The 19776-nt window shown below is 35.9% G+C and overlaps 1 protein-coding gene across 3 annotated transcripts in view; it reads right to left on the reverse strand.

Moving 5' to 3' along the window:
- Positions 1–577: 577 nt before the first annotated feature.
- Positions 578–19776, reverse strand: part of LOC126832683 (protein O-mannosyl-transferase 1) — a 43928-nt gene continuing 24729 nt past the window's right edge. For all 3 annotated transcript variants that reach the window (XM_050563559.2, XM_050563567.2, XM_050563553.2), the window contains 5 exons: positions 16925–17039; positions 11193–11410; positions 6655–6781; positions 5044–5221; positions 578–4582 (listed from right to left, as the gene is read on the reverse strand). In XM_050563559.2, coding sequence (XP_050419516.1) covers positions 4402–4582; positions 5044–5221; positions 6655–6781; positions 11193–11410; positions 16925–17039 — 819 coding nt within the window. In that variant the 3' untranslated portion in view covers positions 578–4401. The remainder of the gene's footprint in view (positions 4583–5043; positions 5222–6654; positions 6782–11192; positions 11411–16924; positions 17040–19776) is intronic.

The following is a 19776-nucleotide window of genomic DNA, read 5'->3' on the forward strand; positions in this document are numbered from 1 at the left end:
TAAATAACAAGCAGTCGCGGCAACCGATTTCTGAAATGGCAGCGGTTGTTAACAAGGAATGGTTTGGGCACCTAACACAAATTGGCTGACAAGTCCATTTCGATTTCGTGGGGTTTAACGTCCGCTTCCGCCTAGGCTGATATCGCAGACAAAACAAGTCAACAGTCAGTAAGCCACATATAACATCATTGAAATCAGCTTTCTTATCTCAAACAGAAACGCTTGGAAAGAGAGATAAGGCCTAGTTTTATCAGCCATTAACATAGTCTTCGATTTAACAAATGAATATAGTAATAGGTACGGGACTAAAAATGAATGACAGGGTGCATGTTCTTTATTCGGATCGTTAGATCACTCCCAATATTCTTCATTGATAAAAGTAAAAAGATTGGTTTTAGTCAGTATTGGCAATCAACAGACCTTATCAAAAAAAAAGTCTTCCCTTCAAATCTCAGGCCTGTTAGTTGGATTTCTTGAGGAGTTCCAGATTTCACAATACCAGGGTACCATTCCGTGACAAATGGTTCTATCAATGCAAAAGGTCAAGAAAAAAAAAACGAGGTTGTACAAGGAACAATAAATTTGTAAATTATTTTATTCAATAAATAACACAATATATATAATAATAAGTTAAACATAAAATAGGTTAAATATAGAATATATATGAGAAATATGTATGTTTGATATGATATGGAATGTATGATATTTTTTAGTGAAAACAGACATTATACATGTATTGATGATACAAACTGATATTAAATAAAATATATTTACAGAGCAAATTGTGTCATATATTTTCTGATTAAAAACGCTTTAAAATCCAAAATCAATAATGATAAATATGTCTGGTTTCTATGACAACCATATTGTTTCTAACATGTAAGTGGACATTTATTTGTCAGTCTAATTAAAAGTTTGGTTGTTTATTCCACTCGATATTGGTCCAAAGACTTATAGGGCATATTCAATCATGCCAGGAGATTGGTTAATTCAACATCAACATACAAACCAAAACCTGCAAAGCAGAAAATTCAACAAAATCCTTGAAAGGCTTAGCATATGCAATCTGATTAAAATACAGATCTATATTTTGACCCTATGACGTCAGGCATTTGATTAACTAATCAGCATTGATGTTATTAGTGGATTACCCACAGGTCCATGCAAAACACGCCTGAAGCTCGCTGTTACAGACCATTTCATTGGCTAATACCTCACACCATTCAGAACACGTCAATGATAACAACTCGTCCAGATCCTAGTGTAGTAAAGACAAGTAAAACGAAATTTTGAACTACGGTATAAAAACGAAACGAAATAGGATCTGTGTTTTAATCATATTGTAGCATATGAGGCATTTGATTAACTTATCTAATCAAGTTAACAAAAGTATTATTAAGCGGAATGAAAATAACATCTGGTACTTAGAATGGACCATTACCTTCTAACTTAAAATATTAAAATTCTGATAAGCAGTATGAACATGACGATATCCTTTGAGTCGTAATTAATGCAATAAAAGGCAAGTGATGTGAATTATAGTTAATGGATTTAATTTAGTCTGACTAGATATCATACACTCACTGATTTCACTCCAAATATTATCAACCACATTTCCCATGTAAAATATTTTGTGTTTAATCGATTAACTAATACCGTTCAAACAAACTTTAGTTTTAACATGCACATAAATATACTTTTCTTAATTATTTTATAATATTATAACATAACGAAATTCAGTTATTGCAAATTCTTTATACTATATTCATTATTAAAATAGTTTCAATCATGTTCGTCTCATTTCGACTCAAATTGTTTTGCCTCAAATAAACGGATGAACACACAGGCTGGACTTACCTTTAAAAAGGCATTATGTAAGAGCTAAATCTGCCTATTGCAGGTCTTTCTTTGGGCCTCAAATGTTATATAAATTATTAATTAGACATTTATTAACATGACAAGACCATAATCAACTCTCGATGCCATGGGATGGCCATAATTTTAAGTAGATTAGAACGGCTTGACCATTTAATGATTTAATTTAAAAATGGAGAAGCGAGGCTAAGACTCAAATGACCAGTACAGTGAAATGAAATAGGGTTTAATGTCCTACTGTTCTGCTCCGAATGGACTAATGAAGTCGGGCTTACGCCATACAGTGTGCTATGAGGGAAATATTGCCCAGGCAGCGGTACTATGGCCTACTCTTATATGGAATTCCAACTGCCAAGGGATCTTTTACGTGCACACCAATGTATACACGGGACCTTGGATTTTTTTTGTCCCATCCGAAAGACTAGACAGCTGTCCTTGTCAGGCCCTCGATCCTGCACCACTGACAAGTGAGAACCACATCGGATCCCAATGAACTTTCTCGGCCAATGCAGGAATCGAACACACGACCTCCAGTCTACCCACTTGGCCACTGTAGCTCCCAACCAGTACAGTGGTTACAATCAATGCACACATCTTGTCAAACTACAGCCATTGATAACTTTGCTCAAAATAAAGTAATTTGAATAAAATTTTAAATATATTCATTTTGCATTATATATTTTTTAAATAGTATAACGAGAACGGCCAGTTCTATATCTAAAACTTACATAATGCTCCTTTTACATTACATTTCATACATTTATGGTTTTCATTTTCAATACTCGGAACAACAGTACAATGAGATTCAACATTTGGAATTCTATAAAATATGTACATGGTGATTCTGTGTGTACCTATACTTGCAATAAATGCACAAAACAAAAGTTACTGTAAATAGTATAAAATATAAATGATTATTAACTCGACGTAAGAGATACCTGTATTTCAGATTAAAGCTAGAAAATGAGATAAAAAGCTAGATACACACCAAATTTTCTCCATAATTAAAATTTGTCAATATATTAAAGGACAATCAATGTTGGTTCCCACCAATTTTGTTGTAAGTTGGAAATACATGTAAATATGTTACCGCTCTCTACTTCAGTTATTTGTGTCAAATCTTTGTTATAGACCAAGCATAGCAAAGATCTCTGTTAAAATTATACTTGGAATTAACCAGTTCTATCACATACCAGTATATATAATAATTGGTAGGCACCTACATTGTCCTTTAAGTAAGGACAAACAGTTTTGAATAGGGAAATTATATTGCAAACAACACATCACATACTATCTCCTGTTTTGTTCCAGGGTTAAGTTTCTCAAAGCACATGTTAATTGAGCTCTTACTACTGAACTCTATCAAACTTATATGAACATGTCTTTATGAACACAACATTACACGCCTCATGAACAATTTTTAAAGCATAACTCTGGTTGTATATAATTTCACTGTGCAAGACAAAATAGTTAAACATTGTTAATCAACTCTGAGTATGTATGAAACTTAAAATGCCAAAATATCGAGGAATGGTGTATTGACCGTATCTCAAAATTTCAGCTCAAAATATTGAGTCGTTTGGACGTGACCGTCAAAACTGCTTATCCGGACATGTAACCCTTTTAAGATTTCGGGTCAATTTTTTCGTTGGGAGACCTGATAATCGATTCCCGTTCATTGAGAGGTCTATACAGTGAATGACCCAAATGCTGTACGTGATAATGAAAGGTAAATTTCACCTACACATTATTTTTATACAAAAAATGTCTGGTTTTATCTAGACACCGAATAATACAGCTTGGGACACCGGTCTCCATTTCCAGATGGAGACTGACGGGTTTCAGTTATTTGAAAACTTATCACAAATATTGAGTTAGTTGTTCGGCCCTTAGGTAGAGGATTTTAAGGGATTTTAAAACAAAATTAAACAGTTTTATTCTCCAAAAAATTAACGGGATTATCCCTTTAAACATTTAAAAGAAAATATTGATTTCATTGTAATGAGAATTGACAGCTATCAGGTTTAAGGCAGGTTGTGCTTGCTTACACTTTCCATAAAAACTATCAATTTGGGTGCGGAATACTGTAACAAAATAAATTCAGGTGTCATCAAGTCAATATGACATGACTCCGGTCGACATTATAGTGTATTAAAATCATTGCATATTGCTTTATCTTGCTCATTTTTAATGACCTGCGCTCACCAAGGATTAATTGTCAGTGATTTTATATGACCATCGTATAATCATTCGTCTGCAGTCTGAAGGCGATTTCCAAAATTTCAGCGGTAATACATGTTCCCATGAAAAATCCAAAGGTTCTGCTTGACTACCACGCCTTCCCCCCCCACCTCCCAAAGAGAAGTAAGACGCAAGTTATCATATAATTACCATAATGGAGTTTTGTTGATGATATTGAAATATTTTATAATATATGAACCTAATCCTTACAGTAATTGTATTTATAACATGTACACCAATCTTTTATAAAGGAATAGGACGTCATTCTTCAACAGTTTGTAGTATTTAGTTTGTTTTAAAATGAAGAAGAAAATCCCAAGTGTCTATCCATGTTAAGGATATTATTTGTTGAGGTGTTAAAGGTGTATTTCCGTATGTAAATACAGATAGTTCGAGAAAGGCATAAACTGTTCCAGAAATCAGGACAACCGATGCACATTTTATAGCGGACATTAGACTAGGAAACCTGAAATTACAAAATATCAAATTAAAAATAATTATGATTTCTTAGTAAGGGTTTAGAGTTTAGGTAGTGTGAAAGCCAATGAAAGTGAAGTTCAGTAGATATAGATATAAATTTTTTAAAAAAGGTTATCAGGCAACAAAAAATACGCTTACAAGATAGGTTGTCAGGCAATGAAACAGACGCTTAAAAGTTAACTATATTACTTGATAAAAGTTATCACATTGCGATTCTTTGCGAGTGTTGACAAGATTCTTTGACATTCCATAGGCGTCTAAATTTTATTGATGGAAAGTTAGAAAAGATCAAATTTATATATTCCAATGTAGTCACTAACAATTCACAATTGACCATAATTTTCTAGTAACAACACATGTTTTTGAGAGTCAATGATACTAGGTTTCTGGATATGTAATGTACTATCATACAAGTTTATATGTTTAAGTAAAAAGCTGCAGTCTTACCGATGTGATATGATATAGATATGATCCATTAATGCTGAGAAGGCCATCACTTTAAATATAATAGCTGGTAAATAATTATGTATAAACATGGTTCTATCTGCTAGAAAAAAGGGGAGATAATGCAGTAAATAACCTCCAACTAATAATTCACCTACGAACACAAACTTCTCCCATTCACCTGTAATACAACAAATAAATATTATAGATTTTCACATCCAACATTAAAAAAATAAATTGTGTTTTCAAAAATCTGGAAAATAACATTTAAAGATAGGTTGCCAGGCAACAAAACATATACCCACAGCAGCAATTCATTTGAGCAGTCCATAAAATTTGTCGCCTTATGGTTCTTACTTACATAGGTAACTTGTGAATTTCCAAGACATTAAAACATTATTAAGAGCAACAACCCCTGTAGTAATTATCGGGAACCACTTGAATCTGATAGGCTTCTTCCTAGGGTTGACATAAACATCACGTCAATCAGATGATAACTTTACCTACTACAGCCCTCACAATGTGATCATGGGCAATAAAGTTATTGGAATCAATAGGCTTCTTTGTTCCATGAACTCTGGGTTGATTCGTGAATACTACCATCCTTCTAACAATAAATACAACCAGCGGTTGCCAGGCAAGATACGCCCACATTTTGCAAGAGACGGATAGAGAACAAGCTAAAAACAAAAGCGATTATTTGTACAATCAGGGGCCATAATCAAGAAAGATATGGTCTGAAATGCATACAAAGAGCGGCCATTTTTTCCCGCAGTTTCATTTCGATTTCCTCGAAATTCGTATTCAACCTTCATTATGGTGGAATGGTGATGTATTTAAACAGTTTTTAAAATCGGAAAAAAAAAATTGTGACCTCTAGAGAATCCACAAGCTAAAAATGTGATTTTTCGAACAGTCAGGGGCCATAATCCAGGAAGTTATGTTCGGATATGCGCGGTTATCAAAAGGAACCAAGATCTTTGTGATATAAACATAAATTTAAGTTTCATCAAAACCGGATTAAAATTGTGGCCTCTAGAGGGTCCACAACCTTGATATACCACATTTATACACTATTTGCGAGCGAGGGGCATCCATTTTGTCCGTCAGTTTTAGTCCGATTTTCACGAAATTCAAACTCAACCAATGTAACGGTGATATATTCACATGTTTTTTTTTTTTTAAAAATTGGATAAAAATTGTGACCACAGGGACCACAAGCTAAAAATACGATTTTTCGTACAATCAAGGGCCATAATTCAGGAAGTTACGATCCGATATGCGCGAATATCGAGAGGAACCAAGTTCTTTGGGTTATAAACATGCATTTCAAGTTTCATCAAAACTGGGTGAAAATTGTGACCGCTAAAGTGTCCACACGCTAAAAACCTGATTTTTCGTACAATCAGGGGCCATAATCCATGAAGTTATGGTCCGATACATGGCAATATCGAAAGGAACCGAGATCTTTGGGAGATAGACCTATGTTTCAAGTTTCGTCAAAATCGGATAAAAATTGTGACCTGTAGAGTGTCCACAAACAAAATGTGGACGGACGTCTGGACGGACAGACAGGGGCGATGTGAAAATGTGAGAGTATAAAAATTAACTCACCATCAGTTATGTCATATATCTGTCGTCTTCTTCTCAACATATAGAATATAATAACAGCTAGATATACTATAACTCCTAGACTTCCACTAAACCAAACTACAGGATTACCTAGTAGATGTATCTGTGCCTGTAACATATACTACAACCCCTAGACTACATCATACTACAAGATTACTACATTATATTACAGACATACTGTAGGCAGAGCTTATATCTAACACAAATATTGCTGGTCTCTAAAACTGTCATTATTAATGGATACACCCAGATTTTGCAAGAGATGGATAGAGAACAAGCTAAACAAAAAGCGATTTTTCGTACAATCAGGGGCCATAATTCAGGAAGTTACGATCCGATATGCACAAATATCAAAAGGAACCAAGATCTTTGGGTTATAAGAGAGAGAGAGAGAGAAATGGGGTTTAACTTCCACTCGACACAGACTAGGTCATATCGGGACTAACATATGGTTTAATTTAATTTCAATAATTCGCTTGCGCGTAGGGGTCTTTAGCAGTGGGAGGAAACCGGAGGACACGGAGAAAACCCACGAGGTTGGACAGGCGACCCTACTCCTTGTCACGTACAACTGGGGATTTGAAACAGTTGCCAGTTGACTCAATGACAGACCTCATGATACAGCGTGCTCGTGCTAACCATTCGGCCATCCGCCCCCCCCCCCCCTTTGGGTTATAAGCTTATTTTTCAAGTTTCATCAAAATCAGAAGAAAATTGTCACCTCTAGATGGTCCACAACCTTGATATACCATATTTTTACGCTATATGAGTACGTGGGGCGGCCATTTTGTCTGTCAGTTTTGGTCCGATTTTCATGAAATTCGAACTCAACGGTCCTTAGGGTGTGAAGGTGATATATTCAAACGTTTTTCTTTTTTAAATCGGAAAATAATTGTGACCTCTCTAGGGACCTCAAGCTAAAAACGCGATTTTTCGTACAATCAGGGGCCATAATACAGGAAGTTACAATCCAATATGCGTGAATATCGCAAGGAACCAAGATCTTTGGGTTATAAACTTATATTTCAAGTTTCATCAAAATCAGAAGAAAATTGTGACCTCTAGAGGGGCCACAACATTCACATACCTTATTTTTACGCTATTTGAGTACGAGGGGCGGCCATTTTGTCGGTCAGTTTTGGTCTGATTTTTACGAATTCGAATTCAACCATCCTTAGGGTGTAACGGTGATATATTCAAACGATTTTTGACATTGGATAACAATTATAACCTCTATAGGGTCTACAAGCTAAAAACACGATTTTCCGTACAATCAGGGGCCATAATTCAGGAAGTTACAGTCCGATGTATGCAAATATCGGAGGAATCGAGATCTTTGGGTTATAAACTTACATTTCAAGTTTCATCAAAATCAGAAGAAAATTGTGACCTCTAGAGATTATACCATATTTTTACGCTATATGAGTAAGAGGACCGAGATCTGTGGGTTATAAACATACATTTCAAGTTTAAACCAAATTGGATAAAAATTGTGACCTCTACAGTGTTCACAAGCTAAAAACGTGACTTTTCGTACAATCAGGGGCCATAATCCATGAAGTTACAGTCCCATACATGCCAATATCGAAAGGAACCGAGATCTTAGGGAGATAAACCTTGTGACCTGTAGTGTGTTCACAAAAAATTGTGGACGGACAGACAGGGTGACGACAATATACGTCCACATGAAAATGTGGGCGTATAAAAAAGTGTAAATATGAAAGCTACAGATAGTAGAGACTTTTTAACAAGAAGACTTCTGTAACTAACGCAATAACCATAATTAGGGTGACCCACCATAAATAACTATCTCCATATATCTCGACAATTTCGCCACAATATTTATATATATGCCAAGCCTCAAATCAGTTTCACACAATTATAGTCACTAAATAAACGATCATGTTGTACTTAATAAGCTATGACCATTAATCATCTATAAATAATAGACTGAAAACTGGTTCCATGTGTCGTCCATAACATCCAGACACTTTTGAGTAAAAGATAGGTTACGTGCCCTTGTTTTGAAATTAGAGTCGCTTAACCAGTCTATCGACCATTCTAAGGCTGATTGACAGGTCGGGATAATCAAGACTACTTTTTTACGAAACATAACAGAAAGCTAGAACAAGAAATTGAATTAAGAAATGAGCACGTTAGCTAGCTCAACAATTGTTTTAAGAAGCTTGTAAAAGTAAAATGAAACTACTACTAGTATCATGTTCCTGTCTAACCCAAGTGTTTCAGAGATAGTATTTGTACTAAACCAAAAGATGCCGCACTTAACGGTACAGTTAATGATAAAGCGATTTAAAAAATGAAACGAACGTAATTTCTAAATCTGCTGTAATAACCAAGAAGCTTAATTTTACTGCTATTCAAAATCGTCAACAATAAATTTTTTACGGCTGTTATAGTTGATAGATTTGTAGAGAATTGCACGTGCCATGGCTATTTATAGTATCATACTGTCAGAAAGTTGGCCTCGACACGGCGAATGTGCACGCTTCATTGGTAGTCTCGAACTATCAGCGGTTGACTGTATTTCTGTAGGTGCATGGGCCACCCTACCATAATGAAACGTGTTAATCAGTGGATTATATCTAATTATATACATCATTATGTAAGATTTAGATAAAGAGCTATAATAGCTCAACAAGCGGTTGCCATGCAAGATACGCCCACATTTTGAAAGAGATGGACAGAGAAAAAGCTAAAAAAAAGTAGTGATTTTTCGTACAATCAAGGGCCATAATTCAGGAAGTTACAATCCGATATGCATGAATATTTAAAGGAACCAAGATCTTTGGGTTATAACCATGAATTTCAAGTTTCATCAAAATCGGATCAAAATTGTGTCCTCTCTCTAGAGGGTCCAAAACATTGATATACCATATATTTACAATATTTACATACGAGGGGCAGACTTTTGTTCGGCAGTTTTGGTCCAATTTGTACGAAATTCAAACTCAACCATCATAAGGGTGTAACAGTGATATATTCAAACATATTTTTTTTTAAATCGGATAAAAATTGTGACATCTAGGGGGATCACATCCTAAAAACGTTACTGTTTGTACAATCAGGGGCCATAATTCAGAAAGTTACGATCCAATATGCACGAATAACGACAGGAACCAAGATCTTTGGGTTATAAATATGTATTTCAAGTTTCATCAATATCGGATCAAAATTGTGGCCTCTAGAGGATCCACAACCTTGATATACCATATATTTACACTATTTGTGTGCAAGAGGCGGCGATTTTGTCCGGCAATTTTGGTCCAATTTCCACGAAATTCATACTCAGCCATCATAATGGAGTAACAGTGATATACTCGAACTTATTTTTGAATAGGTTAATAATTGTGACCTCTAGAGGGACCACAAACTAAAAACACGATTTTTCGTACAATCAGGGGCCATAATTCAAGAAGTTACGATCCGATATGCACGAATATCGAAAGCAAACCAAGATCTTTGGGTTATAAACATGCATTTCAAGTTTCATCAAAATCGGCACAAAATTGTGACCTCCAGAGGGTCCACAACCTTGATATACCAGATGTTTTCACTGTTTGCATTGAGGAGCGGCCATTTTGTCTGGCAGTTTTGGGCCGATTTTCACAAAATTAGAACTCAACCAACATTACGGTGTAACGGTGATATATTTGAAAAGTTTTTTTTTAAATCTTAAAATAATTGTGACCTCTATAGGGTCCACAAGCTAAAAACGCGATTTTTCATACAATCAGGGGCCATAATTCAGGAATGTTTTAGAGCATGCCATACAAACAGTCATTTCTTCAGATCTGATCATCACTTGATTACGACAAAACATTGAACATAATGGAAATGAAATGGAGTTTAACATCCTACTGTTCTGCTACAACTGGGCTAATGAAGACGGGCATAGGCCATACAGTGTGCTATGAGGGAAATTTTGGCACTATGGCTATGGCCTACTCATATATCGAATTCCAGTTGCCAAGGGATCTTTTATGTGCATGCCAATGTATACACAGGACTTCGTTTTTTTCATCCCATCCCTGTCCTTCCTGCACCACTGACAAGGGGAAACCACGCCGGAAAATCCTGATGAACTTACTCAGCCAATGCAGGGATTGAACAGCAACCTCCAGGCTAGCAAGCCAGCGTTTTACTCACTTAGCTACCGTGGCACCCTGAACATAATGGTCCTTGGAACCGAATGCATAGGCCACAAAACAATCAGGAACTCGGCAGGTAAAAATCACTCAAGTACAACTATATAAAGTAAGAATGGTGTATACCATCTATAGGGGGGGTTGGGATGGCCTAATGGTCTAGAGTGTCGCACTTTAAGCTCTAGCTGGCTGGTCACCTCTGGCTTACGGTCGTCGTTTCAATTCCTGATTGATGTGAGCGTATGTGGCCCCTGTGCATGCACTAAGCATAATAAAATAAGACAACTTGTCTGCGATATCATCATCAGTGGAAGTAGACATTTTAACACTAACATTTATGGTATTCATACTCACATTAGATTTTGAACTCATCCAATAAGCCAGATTTTTGCTCATAAATGGCCAATCTAACGGTTCGGAGCTGTATTTATGTTCCATTTCCGTATCTTGATTTGAAAAAATCATCTTAAGATGTAATTCAATAAACTTGGACCAGAAAGATAAATGAGTTGGTTCTAATGGAATCATTTCAGCACTCCTTAATTCCAAAGATTGTTTATCTTTCTCAGCATCTAGTAAAGATAGAAAGACATTGATTAATTCAATACCAGAATTTATTATACAACAAAACTATCTTGTAAAATTAAATTGTCTTATTCCCTTAACATAGGGTCACATACATACATACATACTATCAAGAGACGGAATATGGAAACATACTTTATTGTCCGGTTCTTACCAGATTTAATTGTTTAATTTGCCCCCTTCCCACCGTGTTAATATTCTAAAAATATTTTAAAATAAATCTTAATACATGTATATGTTTTTACACTTTTTACTTTGCCACTGTTTAAGGAGATTTCAAACCCTGTATATCTTTATTTTCCTATAATCGGTTTATTAGAGAATAAAATTGATATAAATGCTAATGAAAAGTTAAGTTTACAGTCAAATTACATAACTGATCTATTGACATTTAATTATTCACTTCTGTATTATTCTAGTGTCAGATCATATCAGGAAGACTATGTAAATCAATGAAAGGTTAAGTTTTATAGCAAGATTACATAATTGGTGTATGAAATATGAAATTTTATTTCATCTTATACTATTCAAAAAAAGTAGGGAATATTTGATTTTTAAGTGTTATTAAAGTCACCTAATGAAACTGACGAAGAAACAAATGACAAAATGAAATGAAATTCACATTCATCGATTTATTCCAAATGATCGTTAGACTAAGTAAGGCACAGACTGACCATTATATGGGTAAAATGATACCCGGGGTCAAACAGCAAAGTTACCACAGCATCACAACCAAGTCAGTAACGGGTAAATCCTCCTCTGTTTGCCAAACAAGCATTGATCCGACGTGGCATACTCCTAATGAGACGTCTAAGGTCATTTTGGTCCAGATTGTCCCATTCCTGTTGCAACGCAGCAGCAAGTTCTTGGACATTGGCAGGACGTTGTTGACGTTGACGTAACCTCTGTCCAAGCATGTCCCAGACATGCTCGATGGGGGAGAGGTCGGGACTCAGTGCTGGCCAAGGTAATGTGGTGATGTTCTGTTGTTGGAGGTAACCTGTAACGATCCTGGCCCTGTGACATCTTGTGTTGTCATCCTGGAAGATGAAACGGCGGCCATGACGTCGTGCGAACGGCACAACATGGACTGCCAAGATGTTGTCCCGGTAGTACTGGCCTGTAACACGCCCTGCAACAACATGTAAAGCCATTCTTCCAGCAACAGTGATGCCTCCCCACACCATAACAGAACCACCCCCAAATCGATCATGTCTGATGACGTTAACGTCTTGGAAGCGCTCGTTTCGACGACGCCACACCCTCCTACGTCTGTCCAAAAAATCAACAGTGAACCTTGACTCATCTGACTCAGCGTCGATTGTCCCAGTGTTGACGATCCCTACACCAACGACGTCTTGCCTGAATGTGATGATCTCTCAAACAAGGGATCACGCGAGGACGTCGGGCGCGAAGGTGACCCCTATGCAGTCGATTCTGAATCGTCTGGCCACTCACTCTCACACCAGTGTCTGTTTGAAGACGAGCGCTGATCTGATTTGCTGTGATGACACGATTTCTCAAGGCCAAGGTATGGATAAATCGATCCTGGGCTTGAGTTGTCGCCCTTGGTCGACCCGAGCGAGGTCTGTCCTGTACAGATTGTGTATCACGGTATCTGGACCATAGCCTGCTTATGACAGACTGAGAAACATTCATCTTCCGCGCCACAACCGCCTGTGTTGTGCCGATCTGTAGCATGCCAAGGGCACGTAACCTTTCATTTTGGGTAAGCCGACGCATATCAAAATTTGTTTTCTGGTCACTAAAACAATTAAACTGATGTTTCCACCCTGGAATTCAATGCCACAATGACTGTAACATTCAAAGTCAGAGTCGTGCAAATCTTGGGTTGGACCCCCATGATGATCCCAAGCATCACCTGCATTCCATGGGGTAGCTATTGGTGCGTTTGGGCGTCACATGTAACTGGAAATGTTTCTTCTGTTAGGTTCTATAGTGACTTTTTTCGTAGTCATTTGCATATTTTAGTATTATGCCCCCAAAATCAAATATCCCCTACTTTTTTTGAATAGTATATTATTCCTGTATTGGCTATTGTCAAACTATACCAGGAAAACTATGTAAATTAATGTCATGTTATGTATTATATACTTTTAACCTTTTGTTGTACAATACTTAATATTATTTATAATGCATTGTCATGGAAATCTATTATTCTAAAAATGTATATATATATCGTATTTTCAATATTTTGTATACATTAATAATATCTGAAGGCGCCTATGGATGGCAGACAGCTAGCTTATATGATATAATGTATGTCAGAATGAAGTAAAGTGGAGAATTTTTTACCTGGACGTATCCTTTATTTTATATATGTATATATGTTTTAAAAAGTGTTTTAATTATAAATGTTTAATTAAAGATACATTATGGGTGATAAGATAAAGAGATGGCAGTTCTCGCTATAATAGTTAAAAACTAGATAGTGTAAAGGTAATTTGCTGAAAATTTCAGTCAAATTGATCCACTATGAGCCGAGAACGAAGCATGTGAAATTTTCGCATAGTCCCCGTCATCATTACTAAAATCATTAATATAAACAGCATAGTCTCGATTATCCACTGTTTTAATTTAATTATCAATTATTACATCCAGGCATCGATATTTCAGCGCACATGCGCACAGCGTGCGCAGGCACATTTGCTTTAAAAAAACTTTTTTGCAGGCACATTTTTAAAGATGTAGGCACGCCGGGCGGTGCCTGCGCCCGGCACTATTTTTTGCCGGCCAGCACAAAGACAAAATAGAAGAAAGCCGCCCAGTCGTATTTAAACCCCTTCGTCCTTCTCTGTACACAAACTCGACGCTCGAAATTTACCACGGCAATTAAACGACAAAGCCATGGTAAAAGCTGACGTACGCAAACCATGTCTGTCACGGCATAATCTATTTTTGTGTGCCGTAGTAGACCCTATCATCCCAAATTAGTTTAAAGAAAGATGTATTGGTATTTTGTTTATTTATACTTAGAAGATGTGTAGGCCTAGGTCTATCCATTTTACAATTATTCTACGGTCTTTATATTTGTTTATTTGCCGTAAATAGGTCATCCAGACCAATTTACGGCACTCCAATGTTAAAGGTTTGAATGTCGTAATTGTCCAACACGTGCCTGCAAATTTTCACGATGTTTCTTATTTTATTTCTTACCTGTGTTGACGGTGGATTTGCTACGGCCCGAGCGTAGGACTAGAAGGACGATGAGAGCTTTCTCAGTTTCTGCCTGACCTGATTCTCATTCCACCGTAATAATAATAATATTCGTGAGACACGTACAACAACTTCACAAACAAGTCAAATAATACAACGTGTTTTAATTATTGTTGTACTCAAATAAAACACAAACACCGTTTTAAGAATCGTTTTAATTTTTAATCTCAAAGTAAAAAAGTAATATTTGAAAAAAAAAACCCATCAAAACAACAAATACCGAAAGGTCCTCAACTTATCTATCCAGAGAAACAGAGTGGGGCGGGACAATTTTATTCTCGGTCGGGTGGTGTCAAAAAGTTTTTAGATCCCTGTATCATTGATGAAAATTAAGTGATTTTGGTAAAATTTGAATATATAAATGGAAATTTGATTTGCACTGAACCAAATACAAAAGGCAGCAGATGCTCTGAAAATACACCAAGAAGGGTTTAATTTTCATAAAAGACCACGCCCCCTCCCAAAATTTTTTATAGAGCCCTGATTACATCACATCAATTGTTGGATAGTAAGGCCTTAAAATGGCCTGATGATTCCGTTGATAACAATGAAAGTACTAATAATAATATTCGTGAGACACGTACAACAACTTCACAAACAAGTCAAATAATACAACGTGTTTTAATTATCGTTGTACTCAAATAAAACACAAACACCGTTTTAAGAATCGTTTTAATTTTTAATCTCAAAGTAATAAAGTAATATTTGAAAAAAAAAAACCATCAAAACAACAAATACCGAAAGGTCCTCAACTTATCTATCCAGAGAAACAGAGTGGGGCGGGACAATTTTATTCTCGGTCGGGTGGTGTCAAAAAGTTTTTAGATCCCTGTATCATTGATGAAAATTAAGTGATTTTGGTAAAATTTGAATATATAAATGGAAATTTGATTTGCACTGAACCAAATACAAAAGGCAGCAGATGCTCTGAAAATACACCAAGAAGGGTTTAATTTTCATAAAAGACCACGCCCCCTCCCAAAAATTTTTTTGCCTCGCTCCGCTCCCCAAATATATTTTTACACCACTCACCAAATCCTGGCTTCATCCCTGTGTTTCAGTATGACCCTGCAGCCACTTTTTCAAGTGTGTGCGCAGGCACACTCAACTTTTATAGAGCCCTGATTACATCACATCAATTGTTGGATAGTAAGGCCTTAAAATGGCCTGATGATTCCGTTGATAACAATGAAAGTACTAGCCAAAAATTTAATTTTTAGTGTTTTTTTTCTCTAATATTTGAATTTTACTTATATGTTTAACTGAGAGATCGTTTTATATATTATTTTCTATATATATATTCTTAAAAATTAAGTAGAAAATACCATTAAAGAAATTTTATTGAAATGCCTACATGTTTCGCCGTTAGGTTTTCAAGGCAATAATAGAAAAGGACGTTACGTCTTTATGTAACATCATTATGGAGAGATAGTTGCAATAATTTTTCGCATAAATTAAAACAAAATAATATTACTGGTTAAGTTTGGGTTTGAATTTGTTTATAAAATACTCTTCTTTAACTCTTAATTTTGTGATATTATTATCAGACCGTTTATAAAAGGGGAAAATATGAAAATGTGGCAATTTATTTTTAGCACATTCCACAATATGCCCACTTAATGTGATTTTGTGGTATATTTCCTCTTTTGTATGCTGTTTCCGTAATTCATTTGTGGATCCAATGTGTAATTCATTACATCCAAGGCCCATTAAAATTCGATAAAACCAGGTCATGTTTATGTCACGTCTTGGGAGTCAGAGGAGAATTCATTGCATACATAAGACGATGTTGTCTTTAATCGCTTACTATTTATTACAAATATCGAATCATAATTAAATTCTCGGATTATCCACTACCGCGTCTTTTTCCGTCATTTTTATCTCAGAAAGTATTGTACGTCTAACTCTTCATAAAGTTTATCAACTTGTACATCAAGCGCTCAATGTTTGCTTGTGACCTTTGACATAATGCGTGCAGAAGTTCCTAATCGTCTGGCTGTTGATTAGGGGAACCCTTACATTTTTGTCCTGTATACACTCCATGAGTGTTTTTCGGGGAATCCAGTATTTTTCTAGTAAGATTGGATATCTCTACTTTCTATATATACCAAAATTGCCACACTTTTATTGGAAATAACCACCCGATAAATACTTTTCTGGGAACCCATCTTTAAATGTTATTTATATTACAGTTCCATGTATCAACTTCTAGGAGATAAAATGCACTATTTAATGGCATTAATTTCTGCTTTTTAATTACTTACTAGTAGAGTAACGATGTTCTTCAACATTCCATATAGTAGCAGGCTGATTAACAACACGATCAGCTGCTATTTCTAACTGATGTGCTCCCCAATCAGGTAGTTGTTTACCTGTCATCTGAAATAAATAGAATTTTAACATCTCATCGATATCCTAGTTTCTATACAGTAATTAAAGTCTCTGATCATTCGTTATTTGAGGGATTTTGATACCCTTGTAAACTACAATATTGTCCAAGTTGAATCTAGAAAAGGAATATCAGTCCAAAAACAATTCAGTTCAGTATAGTATTTTAATGTGGATAAAGACGTGAAGAATCTGAAATATACAAAGATAGGTTGCCAGGCAACGAAACATACGCCCACAGCAGCTAAATCGTCCGGGCAATCAACAAGTGTTGTCGCGTATTTTTACTTTTTTCGGTAATAAAACATTTATAATATTTCAAAGTGATCAAGGGCCATAACTCTGGCAGTAATTATCGAAAATCGCTGAAAATGAATAGGCTTCTTCGCCTCATGACCTTAAACACTGTGTATAAATTTAAAGTCAATCGGATATTAACTTTGGCCTCCAGAGCGTCCACAAGATGTTTTGAAGTGATCAAGGGCCATAACGCTGGCAGTAATTATCAAAAATTGCTGAAAATGAATAGACTTATTCGTCTCATGACCTTAAACACTGTGTATAAATTTAAAGTCAATCGGATATTAACCTTAGCCTCTAGGGCGTCCACAAGATATTTCAAAGTGATCAAGGGCCATAACTCTGGCAGTAATTATCGAAAATCGCTGAAAATGAATAGGCTTCTTCGCCTCATGACCTTAAACACTGTGTATAAATTTAAAGTCAATCGGATATTAACTTTATCCTCTAGAGCGTCCACAAAGTGATCAAGGGCCATAACTCTGGCAGTAATTATCGGAAATCGCTGAAAATTAATAGGCTTCTTCGTCTCATGACCTTAAACACTGTGTATAAATTTAAAGTCAATTAGATATCAACTTCAGCCTCTAGAGCATCCACAAGATTTTTTTAAGTGATCAAGGGCCATAACTCTGGCAGTAATTATCGAAAATCACTGAAAATGAATAGACTTTTTCGTCTCATGACCTTAAACACTGTGTATAAATTTAAAGTCAATCGGATATTAACTTTAGCCTCTAGAGCATCCACAAGATTTTTCAAAGTGATCAAGGGCCATAACTCTGGCAGTAATTATCGTAAATTGCTGGAAAATCAATTGGCTTTTTCGTCTCGTGATCTCAAACACTGTGTATAAATTTAACAAGTGTTGTCGCATATTTTTACTTTTTTCGGTAATGAAACATTTATAATACACTAAAACTTTTTCAAAGTGATCAACGGCCATAACTTTGGCAGTAATTAATCGGAAATCTTTGAAAATCAATAGGATTCTTCGTCTCATGACCTTAAGCACTGTGTATAAATTAAAAGTCAATCGGATATTCACTTTGGCCTCCAGAGCGTCCACAAGATTTTTTGAAGTGATCAAGGGCCATAACGCTGGCAGTAATTATCAAAAATTGCTGAAAATGAATAGACTTATTCGTCTCATGACCTTAAACACTGTGTATAAATTTAAAGTCAATCGGATATTAACCTTAGCCTCTAGGGCGTCCACAAGATATTTCAAAGTGATCAAGGGCCATAACTCTGGCAGTAATTATCGAAAATCGCTGAAAATGAATAGGCTTCTTCGCCTCATGACCTTAAACACTGTGTATAAATTTAAAGTCAATCGGATATTAACTTTGGCCTCCAGAGCGTCCACAAGATGTTTTGAAGTGATCAAGGGCCATAACTCTGGCAGTAATTATCGAAAATTGCTGAAAATGAATAGACTTATTCGTCTCATGACCTTAAACACTGTGTATAAATTTAAAGTCAATCGGATATTAACCTTAGCCTCTAGGGCGTCCACAAGATATTTCAAAGTGATCAAGGGCCATAACTCTGGCAGTAATTATCGAAAATCGCTGAAAATGAATAGGCTTCTTCGCCTCATGACCTTAAACACTGTGTATAAATTTAAAGTCAATCGGATATTAACTTTATCCTCTAGAGAGTCCACAAAGTGATCAAGGGCCATAACTCTGGCAGTAATTATCGGAAATCGCTGAAAATTAATAGGCTTCTTCGTCTCATGACCTTAAACACTGTGTATAAATTTAAAGTCAATCGGATATTAACTTTAGCCTTTAGAGCGTCCACAAGATTTTTTGAAAAGATCAAGGGCCATAACTCTGGCAGTAATTATCGGAAATTGCTGAAAATCAATAGGCTTCTTTGCCTCATGACCTTAAACACTGTGTATAAATTTAAAGTCAATCGGATATTAACTTTGGCCTCTAGAGCGTCCACAAGATTTTTTGAAGTGATCAAGGGTCATAACTCTGGCAGTAATAATCGGAAATCGCTGAAAATCAATAGGCTTCTTCATCGCATGGCCTTAAACACTGTATATAAATTTAAAGTCAATCGGATATTAACTTTAGCCTCTAGAGCTTCCACAAGCAATTGTGGACGCCGGACCGACGGACGGACGGACGGGGGCGACGACAATATACGACCACATTTCAATGTGGGCGTATAAAAAGCGATCAGCAGCTTTTAGTTATTTAAAGACTTGCTGCAATATGCTGACATTCTACATATACCTCTTGTGGTGGAAATGATCCACAGACCATCAACAGATCTTTGAGTGAATATCTGTCAGTTTATCAACAGTGGATCATTAAAGGGGCATTATGGAAAAGAGCTGGCAGTTCTCACTATAATAGTTAAAAACTAGATGATATAAAGGGAATATGCTGAAAATTTCAGTCAAATT

Source organism: Patella vulgata, chromosome 1 (genome assembly GCF_932274485.2).
Source record: "Patella vulgata chromosome 1, xgPatVulg1.2, whole genome shotgun sequence".
Lineage (NCBI taxonomy): Eukaryota > Metazoa > Mollusca > Gastropoda > Patellidae > Patella > Patella vulgata.